Below are 15156 nucleotides of genomic sequence, written 5' to 3' on the forward strand. Positions count from 1 at the left end.
TGTCTCATCACCTTAATGATGAATGTCACTCTTTGCCCATCTGATCCCTAGTCAAATTCCTACTCCTGTTTTTCAAATCTATAGATGGAATTGCCCTGCTATACCCAGTTGCCACAATCTCTTCCTCCTCACCCAGTTGCATCTTTCAATCCAATTCCCTTTTTAAGCTATTTGTTCTCCATCCTTCTTATGTCCCTCTCCCACTTCTGTTCCTTCCCCCTATTAGTGAAACTCCCTTCCTTTCTCCTTCAACTGAAAATACTTCCATCATTAATGCCAGCAAATCATCACGCAAAAAAGCCTTCTACTGCTGCAGAATGCCCCCCTGTATTTAGTTACATTTCCCGCACAACCTCCCGATTCCACTCCACCCAAAACCCACTTCAAGCCCTGCCCGGCCACTTGTCCCACTTCTGCCTCCTTCCCTCTCGGTTTGACCTGACCCTCATATATGTCCCAACTCGCCCACTGCACCAACCAGACAATTCTCATTTGACATTTTGTAAAGCACCCGCATTCAGGATTGCTCTATTGACTCCATTATCCTATATGTTTATGTTGATTGAATTTATATAGCGCTTTAAGCCAAAGCGCTTTAAAATATAACAACAGATACAAAGTGAGAGAGCATATTTACAAGCATGAACAGGTCATAGAACAATAAGTAGAACTATTTACAAGGGGGGTGGGGATAGGGTAGAGGAGGGGGTAGGTGAAGGGAGTGACGGTGTAGGATTTGAGGTAGAGGAGGGGAGGGGAGGGGAGAGGAAGGGAAGGGAAGGGGGAGTGATCTGGTGTCCTCATTGCCTTTAAGTAGTATTTGTTACTAATTTGGTTGCCAGACATTTGGTCGAAAAAAATTGGTCGACCAGACAAATGGTCGAACCAATTTGATCGAAAACCAAATGATCGAATTTTTTTTTTTTTTTATTTGAACCCTTTTTTTCATTTTTTTGGGGGGGTCCCCCCAACCCCCTTTTTTTTCTCTAAAAACCCCTTTTTTTACTAAACGAAAACCCGAAAAATATATAAATAAAAAAATAAATTCGACCATTTGGTTTTCGACCAAATTGCGTCGACCAAATTGCAGTCGACCAGTTTTTTTTTCGGCCAGTTGACTGGACACCACTAATTTAAGGTTTGAGGGGAAGGAGAGAGGATGGGGGAGAGGAGAGGGGCAAGGAGAGGGGCAAGGGTAGGAGAGGAGGGGTAGGGAAGGGAAGTCGGGGCGGGGAGTGTAGAAGATGAGCTTTCAGGGAGTGGCTTTCATACATGTGTCTTGTCAATTAACGCCTTGTTCCGAAAATATACAAATACTGCCGATAGTGGAAAATACTGCCCGATATACTGCCTGATTGAACATAACAGAATTGCAGGAGTGGGGATAGGGCCTGTCACTAGCTCCTTTTTTTAGGGGCTTTAAATAACACACCCTTCACGTTGCCACAGCTGGAGAAGGGTTGTAGTCTTGTTAAAGCCTATTCACTTTTGATCTTATTTTATCTTATTTTGGACACTTACTTTGACAATTTGTGTGTGGTATTTATTCTGAAAGTGAGGTTTCCAGCGGTAATGTTATTACTGCCAAAAGCCACATACACACCCTAATCAGAAACCTTAACTCTGGAGGTAGACTACCAGATGGATTTTACAAACCGGCTGTAGCCTTTTGTATTGGGAGGCATTTGACCAGTTTCTAATTAAGACAGTGGTTTTCATGCTGCACCTTTCATAATTAGATACACAGAGTTGTGAGGCCTGTAAAGTAGGGCTATATTACTAGACCATGCCTCTAGTATCTCAGGCATGCCAACTGATCTATATCAAGATGCTCTGCCTCAAAGAGTTGGCAAAAAGCATCAGTCCCCCAGTCTCCAAACTCCCTACCGCCATATCACAAAATATGAGATGCTAAGCCAAAGATCCCAAGGCTCCATCAATGTATTATCAATGTGAAAATTGATCTACATACAGACGACCCAAGGCACCAGGGTTGATGGTGCCAGATCATTTTGCCAGCAAAAAAGACCTTCGTGGCATTCTGACAAGGGCAAAGAAAGAGGAAGAAGCATCTCCAGCAACAGAAGAAAGAAGTGCAAGCCTGCTTAAAAACTAATGACTGTTAGTTGCATTTCCTGCCAGAAGAGCAGAATCTCAGGGGAGAGCAGGAAGGAATGAGAACCATGGTTGTAAAAAAAAAGAAATTACAAGTTGACACTTATGTGTTGTGAGGCACACTCCTTGGCCTCAGCGAACTGATACCTCTACTTTTTATTGTGGTAAATAAAACACCGGCAGGACACCATGCTGCCCAGCTCCAGCTACTTCCAGGGACGTCTGCATTTAACTCTGACACTGCTTGTATCATGTCACACTTGCATTTGACTGTCCTAGACTTCCTGTTTTCGACTACCGTTTCAATCCTGCCACTGTATGTATATGTTGCACTTGCATTTGGCTGGCCTAGGTTCCCTATTTTAGACTGTTGGTTCAATCCTGCCACTGTATTATGCCACACTTGTATTGGGCCTCACTAGGCGTCCTATGTAGATTGAATTCCACATAGCCGCACACATCTCACACGCACACTATATGACTAAACCCTCACCTATAACAAACATCTCCCTTGGCCGAGCACCACCACCCATAGAATACAGCTGAGTTCCAACCAATATTCGGTGCAGTTGTTCACATATCGGGACTCTCTTGACAACACGGCACAGCAACCGTCTCATACATGATAATATGGGCTGCTGATGGGGATCTAGCCACTCCCGGCCTAACCTGGATCACGCTATAAATGCACAAAAGCATTTCACCACCCCTCTCATTACTTCTCAACTCAAACTACGGTCACAGTGATCCGAGCGTTATACAAATGCCAAATAACATAACATACCTTGAACTGCACTCCTTGGCTTAGAGAGTTTTCTGTTGATCCCACGGCCATAACATTTTATTAGAAAGAAGATCATAGGCTTTGAACTAGTACAATTTAACCCATAACCCCCTGCTAAACACTGTGAAGAAAGCTCTCCTTAATGTGCTCATCCCGGGGGCAGAGGCGGGAGGCTCATACCAAAATTCATATGTAATTTGGCAGGAAATATGCAGGGCAGGCCTAGGTGCAAACCATCTCACCATCCGATCAGTGGACAGGGGTCATCCTCAGTGGATGACTACAATTTCCTGCAATCAAGGAGAACCACTGAGTTTTTACTCTGTGATGTTCAAGAAAAACTCTAGCCATAAGGCACTAAAAGTTTAAGCACAATGGCCCACCTAGTACTTTTCCAGGCTAGAGCTTAGTAAAACCTTCCTTACCAACCAGCAGTTAACCAAACTGCTACCGGTAACATTAGAGTCACACTTGGCAAATCTAACTGGAGGACGTGAAGAGCCATAACACACAGGGTCTAGGACTCGGCCAAAATCTGCTAGCTCTTGGAAAAGAGGAAGCGGCTCAGAGCCACGAAGCCAGAAGACCCACCAGATATCAGAAGAACCAGGATTCCGGGGGATCACTCAACAACTGGGGTTACTAACAGGGTGGAAGAAGCACCATCCCAAGTCACCTCGTAACCAAAATGGTGCTGGAAAGAATTCTTCAAGAATTGGTTTCTGGCCAGTTAAAGAAGTAATCAATGAACTTAAGAGGCACTGGCTCCACAACTCTGGCTTCCACACTAAGCATATAACTTTGCAGTTGCTTTATTTGTACCTTTCACATATTTTAGAACTGGGTTAGCAAGATTTCTTTTGTTTTAACATTCTTTCCTTATAGCCCTCTACGATGAACTCAAAAGCATGCTAGTATACTTGATGGGGAAAAGTGACATTGCTTGAATCTCATGTTGAATTTAGATTTACATACACAACGTATATTACTAGTTCCCTGTTCTCAAGATGTTGCTCCTGCTCACTAGGAGAGTTAACATACAGAAGAGCTACTTTTAGGAGGCTCACTAGAGAGAAAAGAAACTAGGCTGTTTGATATTACGAACAAGTTGCACTCACCTGAATGCTGCTGCATGTGGTCGAAGCGCCTCTCCCAGTCCAGTTTCAGGTGCACCTCTGAGCCTGGTTCCAGGGGTGACTGCACAAAATGGACAGCCTCTGGACCCTGGCGAGTCACTCTGAGCACAGGGATGTCATTCATAAGTCCACGGTCATCCGGCTACAGGGAAAAATAGAACTCAGTCAACAAAGACTGCACCGGCCACTTTTCTGGTGAGCTTTTTGGTTCAGTCTGTATAACATGTAAACAATACAAAAATGGTTTTATCTATAACAATGTTAAACAGGTCAGAAATAAATGTGTGGGAGACCTGCTATCAAGTGACAGGGTGGCATGCTATGACATGGGGGTGGGGAGGTAAAAGTGTACATAACATGCCACCATTTTTAAAGGGTTCCATCAGGAAGCACAAGCTACAAGAGACAAATTGTCTGCAAAACCTTAATGTTAAAGGTTTTTATACCGCGCACTGATGCCAGGTGCATCAGTCTCCAGGCTGTATGGTCTCCAGGCGCTCAGGCAGTTATGTAATGCAAGGAGGGTGGGTGGATGGTTAGTAGGGTTGAGCGGCAAAAGAGCAAGAGAGCTGGGATGTGCTGTTGGCAAATTCAGTTTGGAAACACTGTTCACTGAGCATAAATGTGATTTTCAGAAATTGGCTACCATGTGTTGTTGTGCGAGATTATGTGTGGTTTGTTTTGTTGCTGTGGTGGTGTTGTGAAGTACGTGCAGACTGTGGTGCTGTAGAGGTCTAGTTGTGTTAAGTCCAGAGTTTGAGAGGTGTATGCAGGAGTGGGTTTATTAGTACGGATTATTGGTGAAAGTCCTGGAAATCCATCCAAGTGCTCCACATCTCCCCCCCACACCTCCCCAAAATCCATCCAAGTACACCACATCTCCCACCCTAGGAGTCCATCCAAGTGTACCACCATCTCCCCCGAAAATCCACCAAAGTGCACCACTCCCCCACCCCAGGAATCAACCCAAGTGTGTCACACCCCATCCCCTGAAATCCATTCAAGTGCACCACACCTCCCACTCCAGGAATCAAAATGACAGTGTCACATTCCCTGCCCCCCTTGAAAATCCATCTAAGTGCATCACATTTCCTACCCCTGAAATCCACCTAAGTGCGCCACATTTCCTTACCCATGAAATTCAGCTAACTGTGTCACCTGTGGCAGTCATGATCTTGGTCTCCCCCCTAGTTGCCCTTTCTAGGTTTTACCTTAATTGTCACCTAAGCGATCACGATTCCTAAGCTTCTCCGGAATTCGTTAAGCTGTCCGATTTCTTAGTACAACCCCTATTTATAGCTAGGTGATGTGTTCACTGGCCTAAGGATAGTCAGCAGGGAATGGTTAGTGGTCTCCCTCGATACCCGACGGCCGTTGTCTATTATCTTTTGTGGAGGGTCTGGTGCATTACTCCTGTTCCCTTGTTTGTCCTCAGTGGTGGTACTGCTAGGCTGAGAGTCCCCCTTCCCTGATTTTACTACCTCCCCCGTTTTCCCTTGAGCCACCTTCCCTGGCCTAATCGTATCAGGCCTACCAGCTTCTCCTCTTTCTTAGTAGCCCTCTTTAGGGGGTGGGGGGAGGGGATGTCTCTGTTTAAGGTGTCTCTTCCCAGTCCTATCCCTCATTCCTCTATTGTTTCCAGGCTACTTTTCCTTTTTCAGCACTTGGCCGGTTACGAGGGGAGATGGGCTGTTCAGTCGGTTTTATTGTGTTCAGAGATGAGGAGCCAGGCTTAAAGAGGTTTTCGGAATTTTGTATGGTCCACCATAGTTCCCTCGGAAGGGAGTTTCACAGCTAAGCAGGAGAATGCTGTTCCACCCAGTTTTTTCTTTGTGTATTGTTTGGGTTCTAGGCGGATGTCGTTGCAGGATCCCTGGGTTCTGGTTGGTTTGCAGATGGAAAGTTTCTTTTGAATAAATTCCACTCCTTGGCCATCTATTGCTCTGTGCATTATGCACATTGTTTTGAAAGTGATTATTTTTTTGACCGGGTGCCAGTGTAACATCCTAAAGGCTGGTGTGATGTGATCTCTTCTGTCGAGTTTAAGGAGAAGTCTTGCTGCCGTGTTTTATTTTTGTTTTATTTTTGTTGCAGTTTCCTTAGTAGATAGTCGGGTATCCAAGGTATATGCCATTAGCATAATCAATCCTGGACATGATGAGGGATGTTATGGCCAGTGTTTTGTGCGTGAATCAGAGGAATGGCAGAATTCTTTTGAATGTTTGTAGGTGGAAGAAGCACTTCTGGATATTAACTTGGGGTTCTAGTGTTAACTCTTTGTCCATGATGATTCCAAGGTTTTTTAAAGTTGCAGATGGTGTTGGTGGTTTTCCCAGTTCTATGGATCATGGGATCGGCTGATTGTTTCCTCTGTCTTCAGGTGTAAACATGATTTCTTGTTTGTCTGGGTAAATTTTGAGTTTGTTGATGTTGATCCATTGGTAGAGCTCCTTGACACACTCTATTAGGGGTGCGTTCTCTTCTTGTAAGTCACTGTACTTGAAGATGATTTGTGTATCCTCTGCATAGTTGTAGCATGTTAGTCCGTGTTTTTTGTTGAGGTCGATTAGCGATGTCTGTCATATAGATGCTGAAGAGTAGCGGCGATAGCGATGAGCCTTGGGGTACTCCACAGGTGGTGTACTGTGGTGAGGATTTGAAAAGTTTTAACCAAACTGTTTATGTTCTTTCCAAGGGGAAAAATTTGATCCAGAGCTGCAATATGTCAGTGAGCCCTATTTCTTCCAATCTTTTTATTAGGATGTTGCGGTTGACTGTGTAGAAGGCAGCTGAGGGATCCAGTAATATCAATGCCGATTTGGTGATGGAGTCTGCGTTTCTTGCATCAATACATTATGCGTATGTTGCCGGCTTCCTGATAGAGGGTCCAATTAACTTGAAAGTAGCAGTGACTTACTTTATATCATATTTACTGCTGGCAAGGTCAACACCAGAGAAGGAGGGCGCTACTGTAATGTAAAAATATTGATAAAGTGCTAAGCCATAGCCCAAAGGCATATAGGTGCTAGCAACAGGAGGTGAGAAAGAGCCACTATAATAGACAGAAAAGACAAGACAAAAACAACTAAAAAAGATGTGTGTGTAGCTTTCCAGAAACCTAAGTGGTCGCTCACCTCCCGTAACTTAACAGGGAGGGAATTCCACATGGCAGGGGCAAGAGTGGAGAAAAATTGCCCCCCTGCTCGAGCTCTATGAAATCTGGGACTGACAAAGAGGCAGATCGAAGGGACCTAGATGGGACGTAGGGAACCGGCTTAGCCTACAAATACTTGGCATCCGATTGATGATAACCCAGTGGGCAATGCAGAGAATCTTAAACTAAATGTGGCTGCCCAAAGGGAGCCAATGAAGTTGCTGAAGGAAACCCTGTGAATGGGACAAAATATTGGCAAGTGCTAGCCGGGCTGCAGCATTTTGAAGAAGCTGCAGTTGTTGGATTAGAAAGGCTGGTTGGGCCAAATAGATACAGATACCATTACAGTAATCCAGGACCCCAAGGATTGACGCTGCTACTAATTTAGCTCGAGAATCAGGAGGCAAAAAGGCAGTGTTTTTTCAAACGTTTTTCTTCACAAAGCCAGAGTTGCAAACTGACAAGAGCCAGAGGAGAGAATTTTAACACCGAGACCTTTCACTGACTTGCTAAGTGTAGGATATGGGCCCAAGGAGTCCGGCAGAAAATCATTGGTCCAGGCTGCCTGCAGTGCACCAGAGCCAGTTACCAAATCTCTGTTTTCACTCTGTTTAATTTAAGCCAATGTCTTCCCATCCATTCCCCTACTGACGCCAGGCTGTTTCTCAGCAGATAAGAGGGATCAGTATCGGGAGAGTCCAACCGAAAGAGCAGCTGAGTGTCATAAGCATAGGTATAAAACCGTACTTTGTGCCATTGGGTCAAATCTGCGAGAGGACAAAGGTAAAGATTAATAAGAAGCAGGGACAGAGAAGACCCCAGAGGACAACCACACAATAGACCCAGTGAGGAGGATTGTATAGGACATAAAAAACAGTTTGGGAGCGCTCCGAGAGAAACAATGTAAACCAGGCTAGAGGGGGCCACAGATTCCCACCCTCTCTAGGCATTGAAGCAGGAGGTTATGAAAGCGGAGGAGAGGGCAAGGAGAATTAAAACACTGACCTGTATGCGGTTCTGAATCAGAGCAAGGTCGTCCAAAACAGAGATCATCACTGACTATGTGCCCTAGTGGGACGAAAGCCTGATTGACAAGGGTGTAGAAGAGCTTGGGATTCCAGGTAGAGCGAGAGTTGAGGGGTGACAATAGCTTTCATGAGCTCCATAACACAGGGTAAAAGTGAGATAGGCTGATAACTAGCTGCAACAGCAGCGTCAAGCTGTGGCTTTTTCAACAGTGGGGAAACAAGTGCATGTTTCAAGGCCGCAGCAATAAACCCCATGGCGAACAAAGCCAAGGTGCTGAGGGTTTAGCCTGCGTTTTACTATCTCTGACTGGTGCAAAAACATTTGCAACATCGGCCACAGCTTTCAAAATAGTATTACAAGGGTCAGGTTTGTCCTTGGAAGTGAAATGATTTGTACTTGTCATCCAGTGTTTCGCTACCTCGACCTGGGACACCTTACCCCAATGCTAGCGTTGTAAAGAAATATTTGCCAGGCAGCAAGCAGAAGCTGAAAAAGAGACCGTAAAAGGGAGAATAAAATGGTTGGACCAGAGTACTGGCAGTGGACTAAATCCCACCATCAAATTTTTCTCAGAGAAAATTCAATCAAGCACATTTCCCTTTTTATGCGTCTGGAGATGGCTGAATAGCTCAAAACCCACGTCAGCCAATGTGCTAATCAACTTTTTTGCATGAACGTCAGTGGAGTTATTAGGCTTTCTCCCATAATTATCAAATTGGGGTAGAACAAAACTAAGTCAGCAATGAGTTGTGCAAAATTATAAGCAAAAATCACCAAAGAAAAGGAAGGGGCCGATAAACCAAACAAATATACATAGAGGTTTAAGGGGACCTTTGAAGCCGAATTAGATCAAGTTTACAGGGTAGATTATGACTCAAAGTCCCTGAGGTATAATTTCAAGATGCTACATAGATCATAGCGAACCCCTGCAATGTCACTTTCCCTATTGATGACATCTTAGGCAGAACAATGAATCACCTCTTGGTGCTATGAAACCCCAATGCTTACAGAAGCCTAAAGAAATTGAACGGAGGGCGGGGGCAAGTGTCACCCACACAATGACTTAACGAATGACTGAGAATGACTAAGAAGTGACAGAGGGGGCATCCATCAACCGAGAATTCATACGAGTTGGATTCCATCAAGTGCTCTCATTGTGGGGTTAGGGGGGGGCATGAGGGTTTGGGGGAGTCAAGACTGCTTTGCGTATAGTTAGTTCTAATTTGTGATACAGCAGACAAGAAAAACACAGATGGAGATGGAGATGGAACACTTTCAGTGGTTAAGAAGTGTTGGCACAAGCATTTCCATCAATTCCCTTTTACTTTTCTGTTGAATGGCCATTCACAAGACAAATGTACGTACAACAGAGACAAACAAGGTATATTGCAAACTAATTAGTTATGTAAGAACCCATCTGGACTGAGCGTATAACCACAATTGTTTATCAGGATATCCAATCATGTGCTACTAAAAGATTTCTTGGTTTCTTCACTAACACATGAGAGACCAATGTATAGGACTATTCAATTCAGCAAATATTGTTTTCATTTGGCATTTATTAATACCACTCTGGGTTCTGTGGGCCCAGACTACGGAATTACCTGGCCACCGCCCTCAGGAAACAGCACAGTGTCCTTCAATACGACATTGAAGCCCTGCAGGGTTTCCTTCTTCCCGCCGACATCTGGCTTCCACTCAGCTGGTGCGCATGACACTACTGTGGTGGTAAACTAATAGGAGAAAGGGGTTAGCACACGAGTCAAGCAGTTCAGAAAAACCATAACTTTCTTTATGTGTTATAATATTAATAATAGTTATATACATTCCATCTGCAATTGGCATAACTTTACGTTGCTGTGACCTGTATGGCAGTGTGTCAATCAGGAGTCGGGGGCAGGAGGGTTCTTTTACATTAAAAACTCACAACAGGTCCGATTTTCTGACATGCGCGCGCACACACAGACATGGACTGAAATGGCTCCAAATGCAGGATTATGGGTTGTGCGAAAAGAAACGGTAGTGAGGGACTTAGCACACGCATGCATCTGGATTTCAATGCTTAGAAATGTTTTTCAAGTATGTCTCCTATCACGTGCAGATAGAAACCTATAAAAATGCCGTTTTTTATAGTCAAGCATGCTTACAAATACAGAGGTTTACTACACGGTGATAGAAGTTTCTTTTTGTAAAAGCTTGTAGCCAAACAACATGTATGTTATTAGTCTTTTATTCTGCGCACATCACCACTGCAGGGGTCTTAAAGCACCGAGCCATGCCCATGCAGATGCAAATTGTGACCTCGCTCAGCATGGGAGCCAGACAGTGGTTTGTGGGGGGCATGGGTAAGAGCAGCCCTACAGATAAGGGGCATATCGGCCACCATTATTTCCTAAAAATAGGCAAATACTCCACAAAAAGAAAAATGGGCAGTAAAAATACGCCCAACAAAAAATTAAAAACAGACCTTGCGCCCCTGCTTTAACCCACACAGCTCCATGGATATGTTTGGACCAGTAATGTACGTAGTACCACAGGAAGAAACTACTGTTCCAACTGCCTGATTAAAATATACAGATTTATTTCTTCCAATGTGCATGAGTAAGTAGGAGCAAAGTAATAATTATTACAAACAAATGTCCATTTATTTTCCAGTTAAAACATATTTCCCCCCACGCCCACTAAAATACTCTCATTGGGAATTTGAATTACATTTTTACTGCCAAAATAATCATTTTACTCTTAACTTTAAAAAATAGGGAGTAAAATACTCCCACTTCCAAATCTTATCTGGATCACTGAGTAACAGGGCTAAGTAGAGAGGAAGGGAAAGAGTCGGAAAAGTCTGGGAAACAAAAAACAGAGACTTAACCAACATGTGAGAAAATGAAAACATATGGGCGAGTGCTCGTGATTGTTGGGATGAATCTGTTGTTTTAGTGTTCGGACCAGGAATAAATGGAATCAAAAGAATGGGCAACAGCTTCCCTTATTGGCCAGCAGAACTTTAAAGGAATAGTGCGCTCAAAAATGTTATTGTCCCGAGCGTTCGGGCATGTGTTTTTAAGCATACTGTGATCGATCATAAAAACATTTCCTATGCATCTTACCTTAGTTTTCCTCACTTTTACACAGGCAAAATCAACGCGCAAGGCGTGGCCATCTTGTGCTAATCTTATCCATTTCCGCATATCTCTACGTTCAAGTGCCCTAACGGCACTAAATCATATCACCCGCCGCTGAAGCCGACATCACTAGACGCGTACGGACCATTTCACAACACCGTCTCGTGTCAAGGTTCTCTGTGCGCCGGCTAATGACGTGTCTCCATGGAAATGGCAGGATGCCTCTTTCCTCAATAAGTATAAACAGACCGCTTCTCATCAGACAACACCAGAGTTGCTTTTTCAATCGTTTCACTGTCTTTTTTTTGGATCGCCTGCGATAGTTTCTGCTCTGTTCAGCTATTTTGATTGCACGGAGCATCTGCAAACAGATACTTACACTAGCATTACTATCGATTTCAATCGTTATTTTTGTCGTATAATGGCCACAACACAGCCCTACCAGTACGAACCTGAGTATTCCGATGCAGAATTAGTTGATAGAGAAAGATGCGGAAACGATGGGGCATCGGACGACAGTTGGGAAGATGAATCACTGCATCCTGAGCCTCAGCCTAGTCGCATGGAAGACCTTTCCACCTGGTGTACCTGCAATTGGTGCAAGGTCATGCCAACCGAGGATGAGAACTGCTGCTGCCAAGAAAACTCTGGATGCTTGGCTTACATATTGGAAGACGACACACCACCACTATGCGTTACCGAGCTGCATGACTTCAAGGCAGCCTGCCTCACAAGGTCCGTGTTGAGGATTATGATGGTGCTTATGCACAAACTTCGCACAACAGTTCGCCCTCGCAATCCAAGTAACAAGTAAGTGTACTCTAGATGTGATGTCATTTTGATCACTGAGGCCACTAACATTTCAGGTTTTGTCTCCTATATTGTCGTAACTTTGATCTATCACTGACAAATAAATGTAGTCTGCAAATTGAATATATATCTCATGCTTTTGGGAAATCAGAGTGTTTATCTTGCCTGTCTTTCATGTTCAACTAAGAAACAATATTGCTCTGTGCCCCAAACGTTATGTATTGAATGGGTGTTCACTTTTGTAATGTGTGGGCACTTCAAAGCCCAAGTTCATTGATCCATGAAGTAACTTTTGTACGGGTAACTATGCCATAGGATACAGGGTGCATTTTCAAGTAAGGTTTGTACACTTATCTTGTTCATTTAAATACATTATGTATGTTTCTCTTCAACAGGTGGTACAGGCTGGTGGCCTACCGTTCATTTACATGGTGGCTTTATGGGAGGCTTGGATTCCGTGTTCGACGAGTAACACCCGCCTGTGTCGTTGGAGCCATTCATGCCAAATTCCCCAGCGACAGCGGGCAGTACAGGGGATTTTCACACAATGTGCTGCAACCCAATGTATACAAGTATATGTGTGCCATCAACATCAGCAACAAAATAAAATACAAATGAGCTTATATGAATAGTTGCTTCAATTTTTCAGTGAACGAAGAACACGCTCACTTGTCTATGAGGGACATGAAAGAATAGTTGGTGCCCTTTTACATTCACCTCCTCCGCAACAATCCATCCCCCCTCCATTATAACACACTCCAGTACTGGGTGGGTGGGAACGGCCAAGGTGCCAAACACTGTGTACACTTGAAAGGTATCTTCCACACCAGGGCCACTGTTCACATGGCCTCCCCAGACCCAGTGTCTCCAGGCTCCCCTCTTCCAGACCCCAACCTTGCATACATAAGTGTGTCTCCCTTCAGCAGTGTTCTGGGACTTTTCTGCACGCCTCATGCCCATCCATCCCCTCTCCAGTATCAATGTCAGTTCGCACCTGTGGCCGTGCGTACCCCCTCCATTATAACCCACTCCAGTACTGGCAGGGTGGGAACGGCTAAGGTGCCAAACACCATGTACACTTCAAAGGTACGTTCCGCACAGGGGCCATTGTTCACATGGCCTCCCAAGACCCAGTGTCTCCAGGCTCCCCCTCTTCCAGACCCCGCCAGAAACATGTCATACATTCACATACACACCCACTTTTCTAATCCTTTATAAACACCTTGATATCTTGCCAGAGAACATCTCTGAGCACTGGAAGGTAACTGTTTATCGTGCTACCTGTTCTCCTGCTACTAGCTCCCCTGCTTGCTGAATCTAATTGTTTGTTAGTTAAGGTGAGGGCACGTCACCTATTAACTTCTCTATATTCATCCATTTCCGATCTCACATTTTCTATCTATTTCGACCAAATGCACCCAGTATTGTAATGTTCATTCATCTCAATGACTTTACCATTGTCTAATGTTTCATGTATTTTGATCTCGATATGTAGCACATTGCATCAATGTCCATTGTAATAGAATGGCATCTTTCTTGGACCATGTCTATAAGCAGGTTTCCTTTTGATGCATGAAAAGTACATTCAACGGACTAGTAACACATTACGATTTGTGTTATATCAATCAATTCTTTACGAAAGTTATCCCAGTGTACAAATCGACTACATTACACAGGTTTTCCTTCTTTGACCAAAACAAACATTGCATAGAATGCTGTGATATAATTCCATCAATCACATGCATACAGTTTGTAATTATTTATATTTTTTTATTGAGATTGTATAGATTTTTCAAGAATGCCTGCGTGTATGGTTTTTGGTTGCCCTTCTAGTAGACATGCCAAAAGTCAGGGCACAGTCCTGCATACATTCCCGAAGATGGGTTATATATTGTGGTTTTGCGGTGGACGGGATTGAAAGTAGAGCACAAAATGTCTTGAAGGACGTGAGGGCCAATCGATTCCGCATCTGCAGCGTACACTTAACAGACGATATCTACGAACAATCGAAAACAACAAAAAAGCATCGACCCAGAATTTTTCATAAATTGCTTCCAAATGCAATTCCAACTCAATTTATGCACACGCTGCCTCAGATGAGTCCCGGATGATGAATTAGCTGTAGGCGGTAGGGTACTGAAAAGGTAACTTCATGAACGGATTGGTACTTTCAGTGTATATTTACCTAAAATGTGTCTTACTAAAGTGTTCATATTGACCAGATTGTCTTAAATTTTAACTATACTACATTTTACTGTACCATATCAGTTCGCGGTTGGTGGAGCCTCAAATAAAGTAATTATGACCATGGAAAAAATGCCATAGTGCCCTTCAAAAGAAGCATAATGTTTTTGTAATCGGTTGCTTGACATGTCCCTTTTTTTTAGGAGAGCATACTGGTGGAAGCACAGACACTAGCAAGTGACGAAACCACTGACATGCCCAGTATCCCTATGGTGAGCCCTACAGACATGCAGAAAGTGATATTCTCGACATTTGGATCTTCCCACATATCCAATACAACTCTAATTTTCCCTTGTGCCAATATATGACAATGCACTGAAAATTGAAGGAGCAGGATTCTGCATCCTTTTCTTTTCCCAGAGTCAACCACAACTTCAAGCGCCTAACAGGTAATTTTATTTCACTTTTCTTTTACGAGAATGTGTTATGCTTAGAATTTCAAATAATATGAAAATGGTTATGTGTCCCGTCGGTTGTTTACACTAGGTGGCATTTATGGGTGTCTCTTTATATGTAGCATTGTATGCATCCCATTGTCTCAGTTCCATTTTGCTGTTTTCATCCGTACTAAAACAAGTACTGTATTACATCGGGATGCTGGTACTTTGACTAGAATTACTTCGTCATTTGCAACTGGTCCAGAGAATGAGGAATGCGTACTTACAGTTCCCTTGAATGAATGAAAGTAAATCCTTCATAGAATACTATTAGACAGTGACATGCATATAAACATGCGGTGTTTCAAACTTTTCTGATTTC

The 15156-nt window shown here is 43.6% G+C and overlaps 1 protein-coding gene across 1 annotated transcript in view; it reads right to left on the reverse strand.

Annotated features, from left to right (window-relative positions):
* AARSD1 (alanyl-tRNA synthetase domain containing 1) overlaps positions 1 to 15156 on the reverse strand; it is a 441451-nt gene that overhangs the window by 206883 nt on the left and 219412 nt on the right. The window contains exons 7-8 of the mRNA XM_069634186.1: positions 9823 to 9951; positions 4018 to 4177 (exon numbers count right to left, since the gene is read on the reverse strand). Coding sequence (XP_069490287.1) covers positions 4018 to 4177; positions 9823 to 9951 — 289 coding nt within the window. The remainder of the gene's footprint in view (positions 1 to 4017; positions 4178 to 9822; positions 9952 to 15156) is intronic.

The sequence above is a fragment of the Ambystoma mexicanum genome, chromosome 13 (assembly GCF_040938575.1).
Source record: "Ambystoma mexicanum isolate Mex_15411 chromosome 13, UKY_AmexF1_1, whole genome shotgun sequence".
Classification (NCBI taxonomy): Eukaryota; Metazoa; Chordata; class Amphibia; order Caudata; family Ambystomatidae; genus Ambystoma; species Ambystoma mexicanum.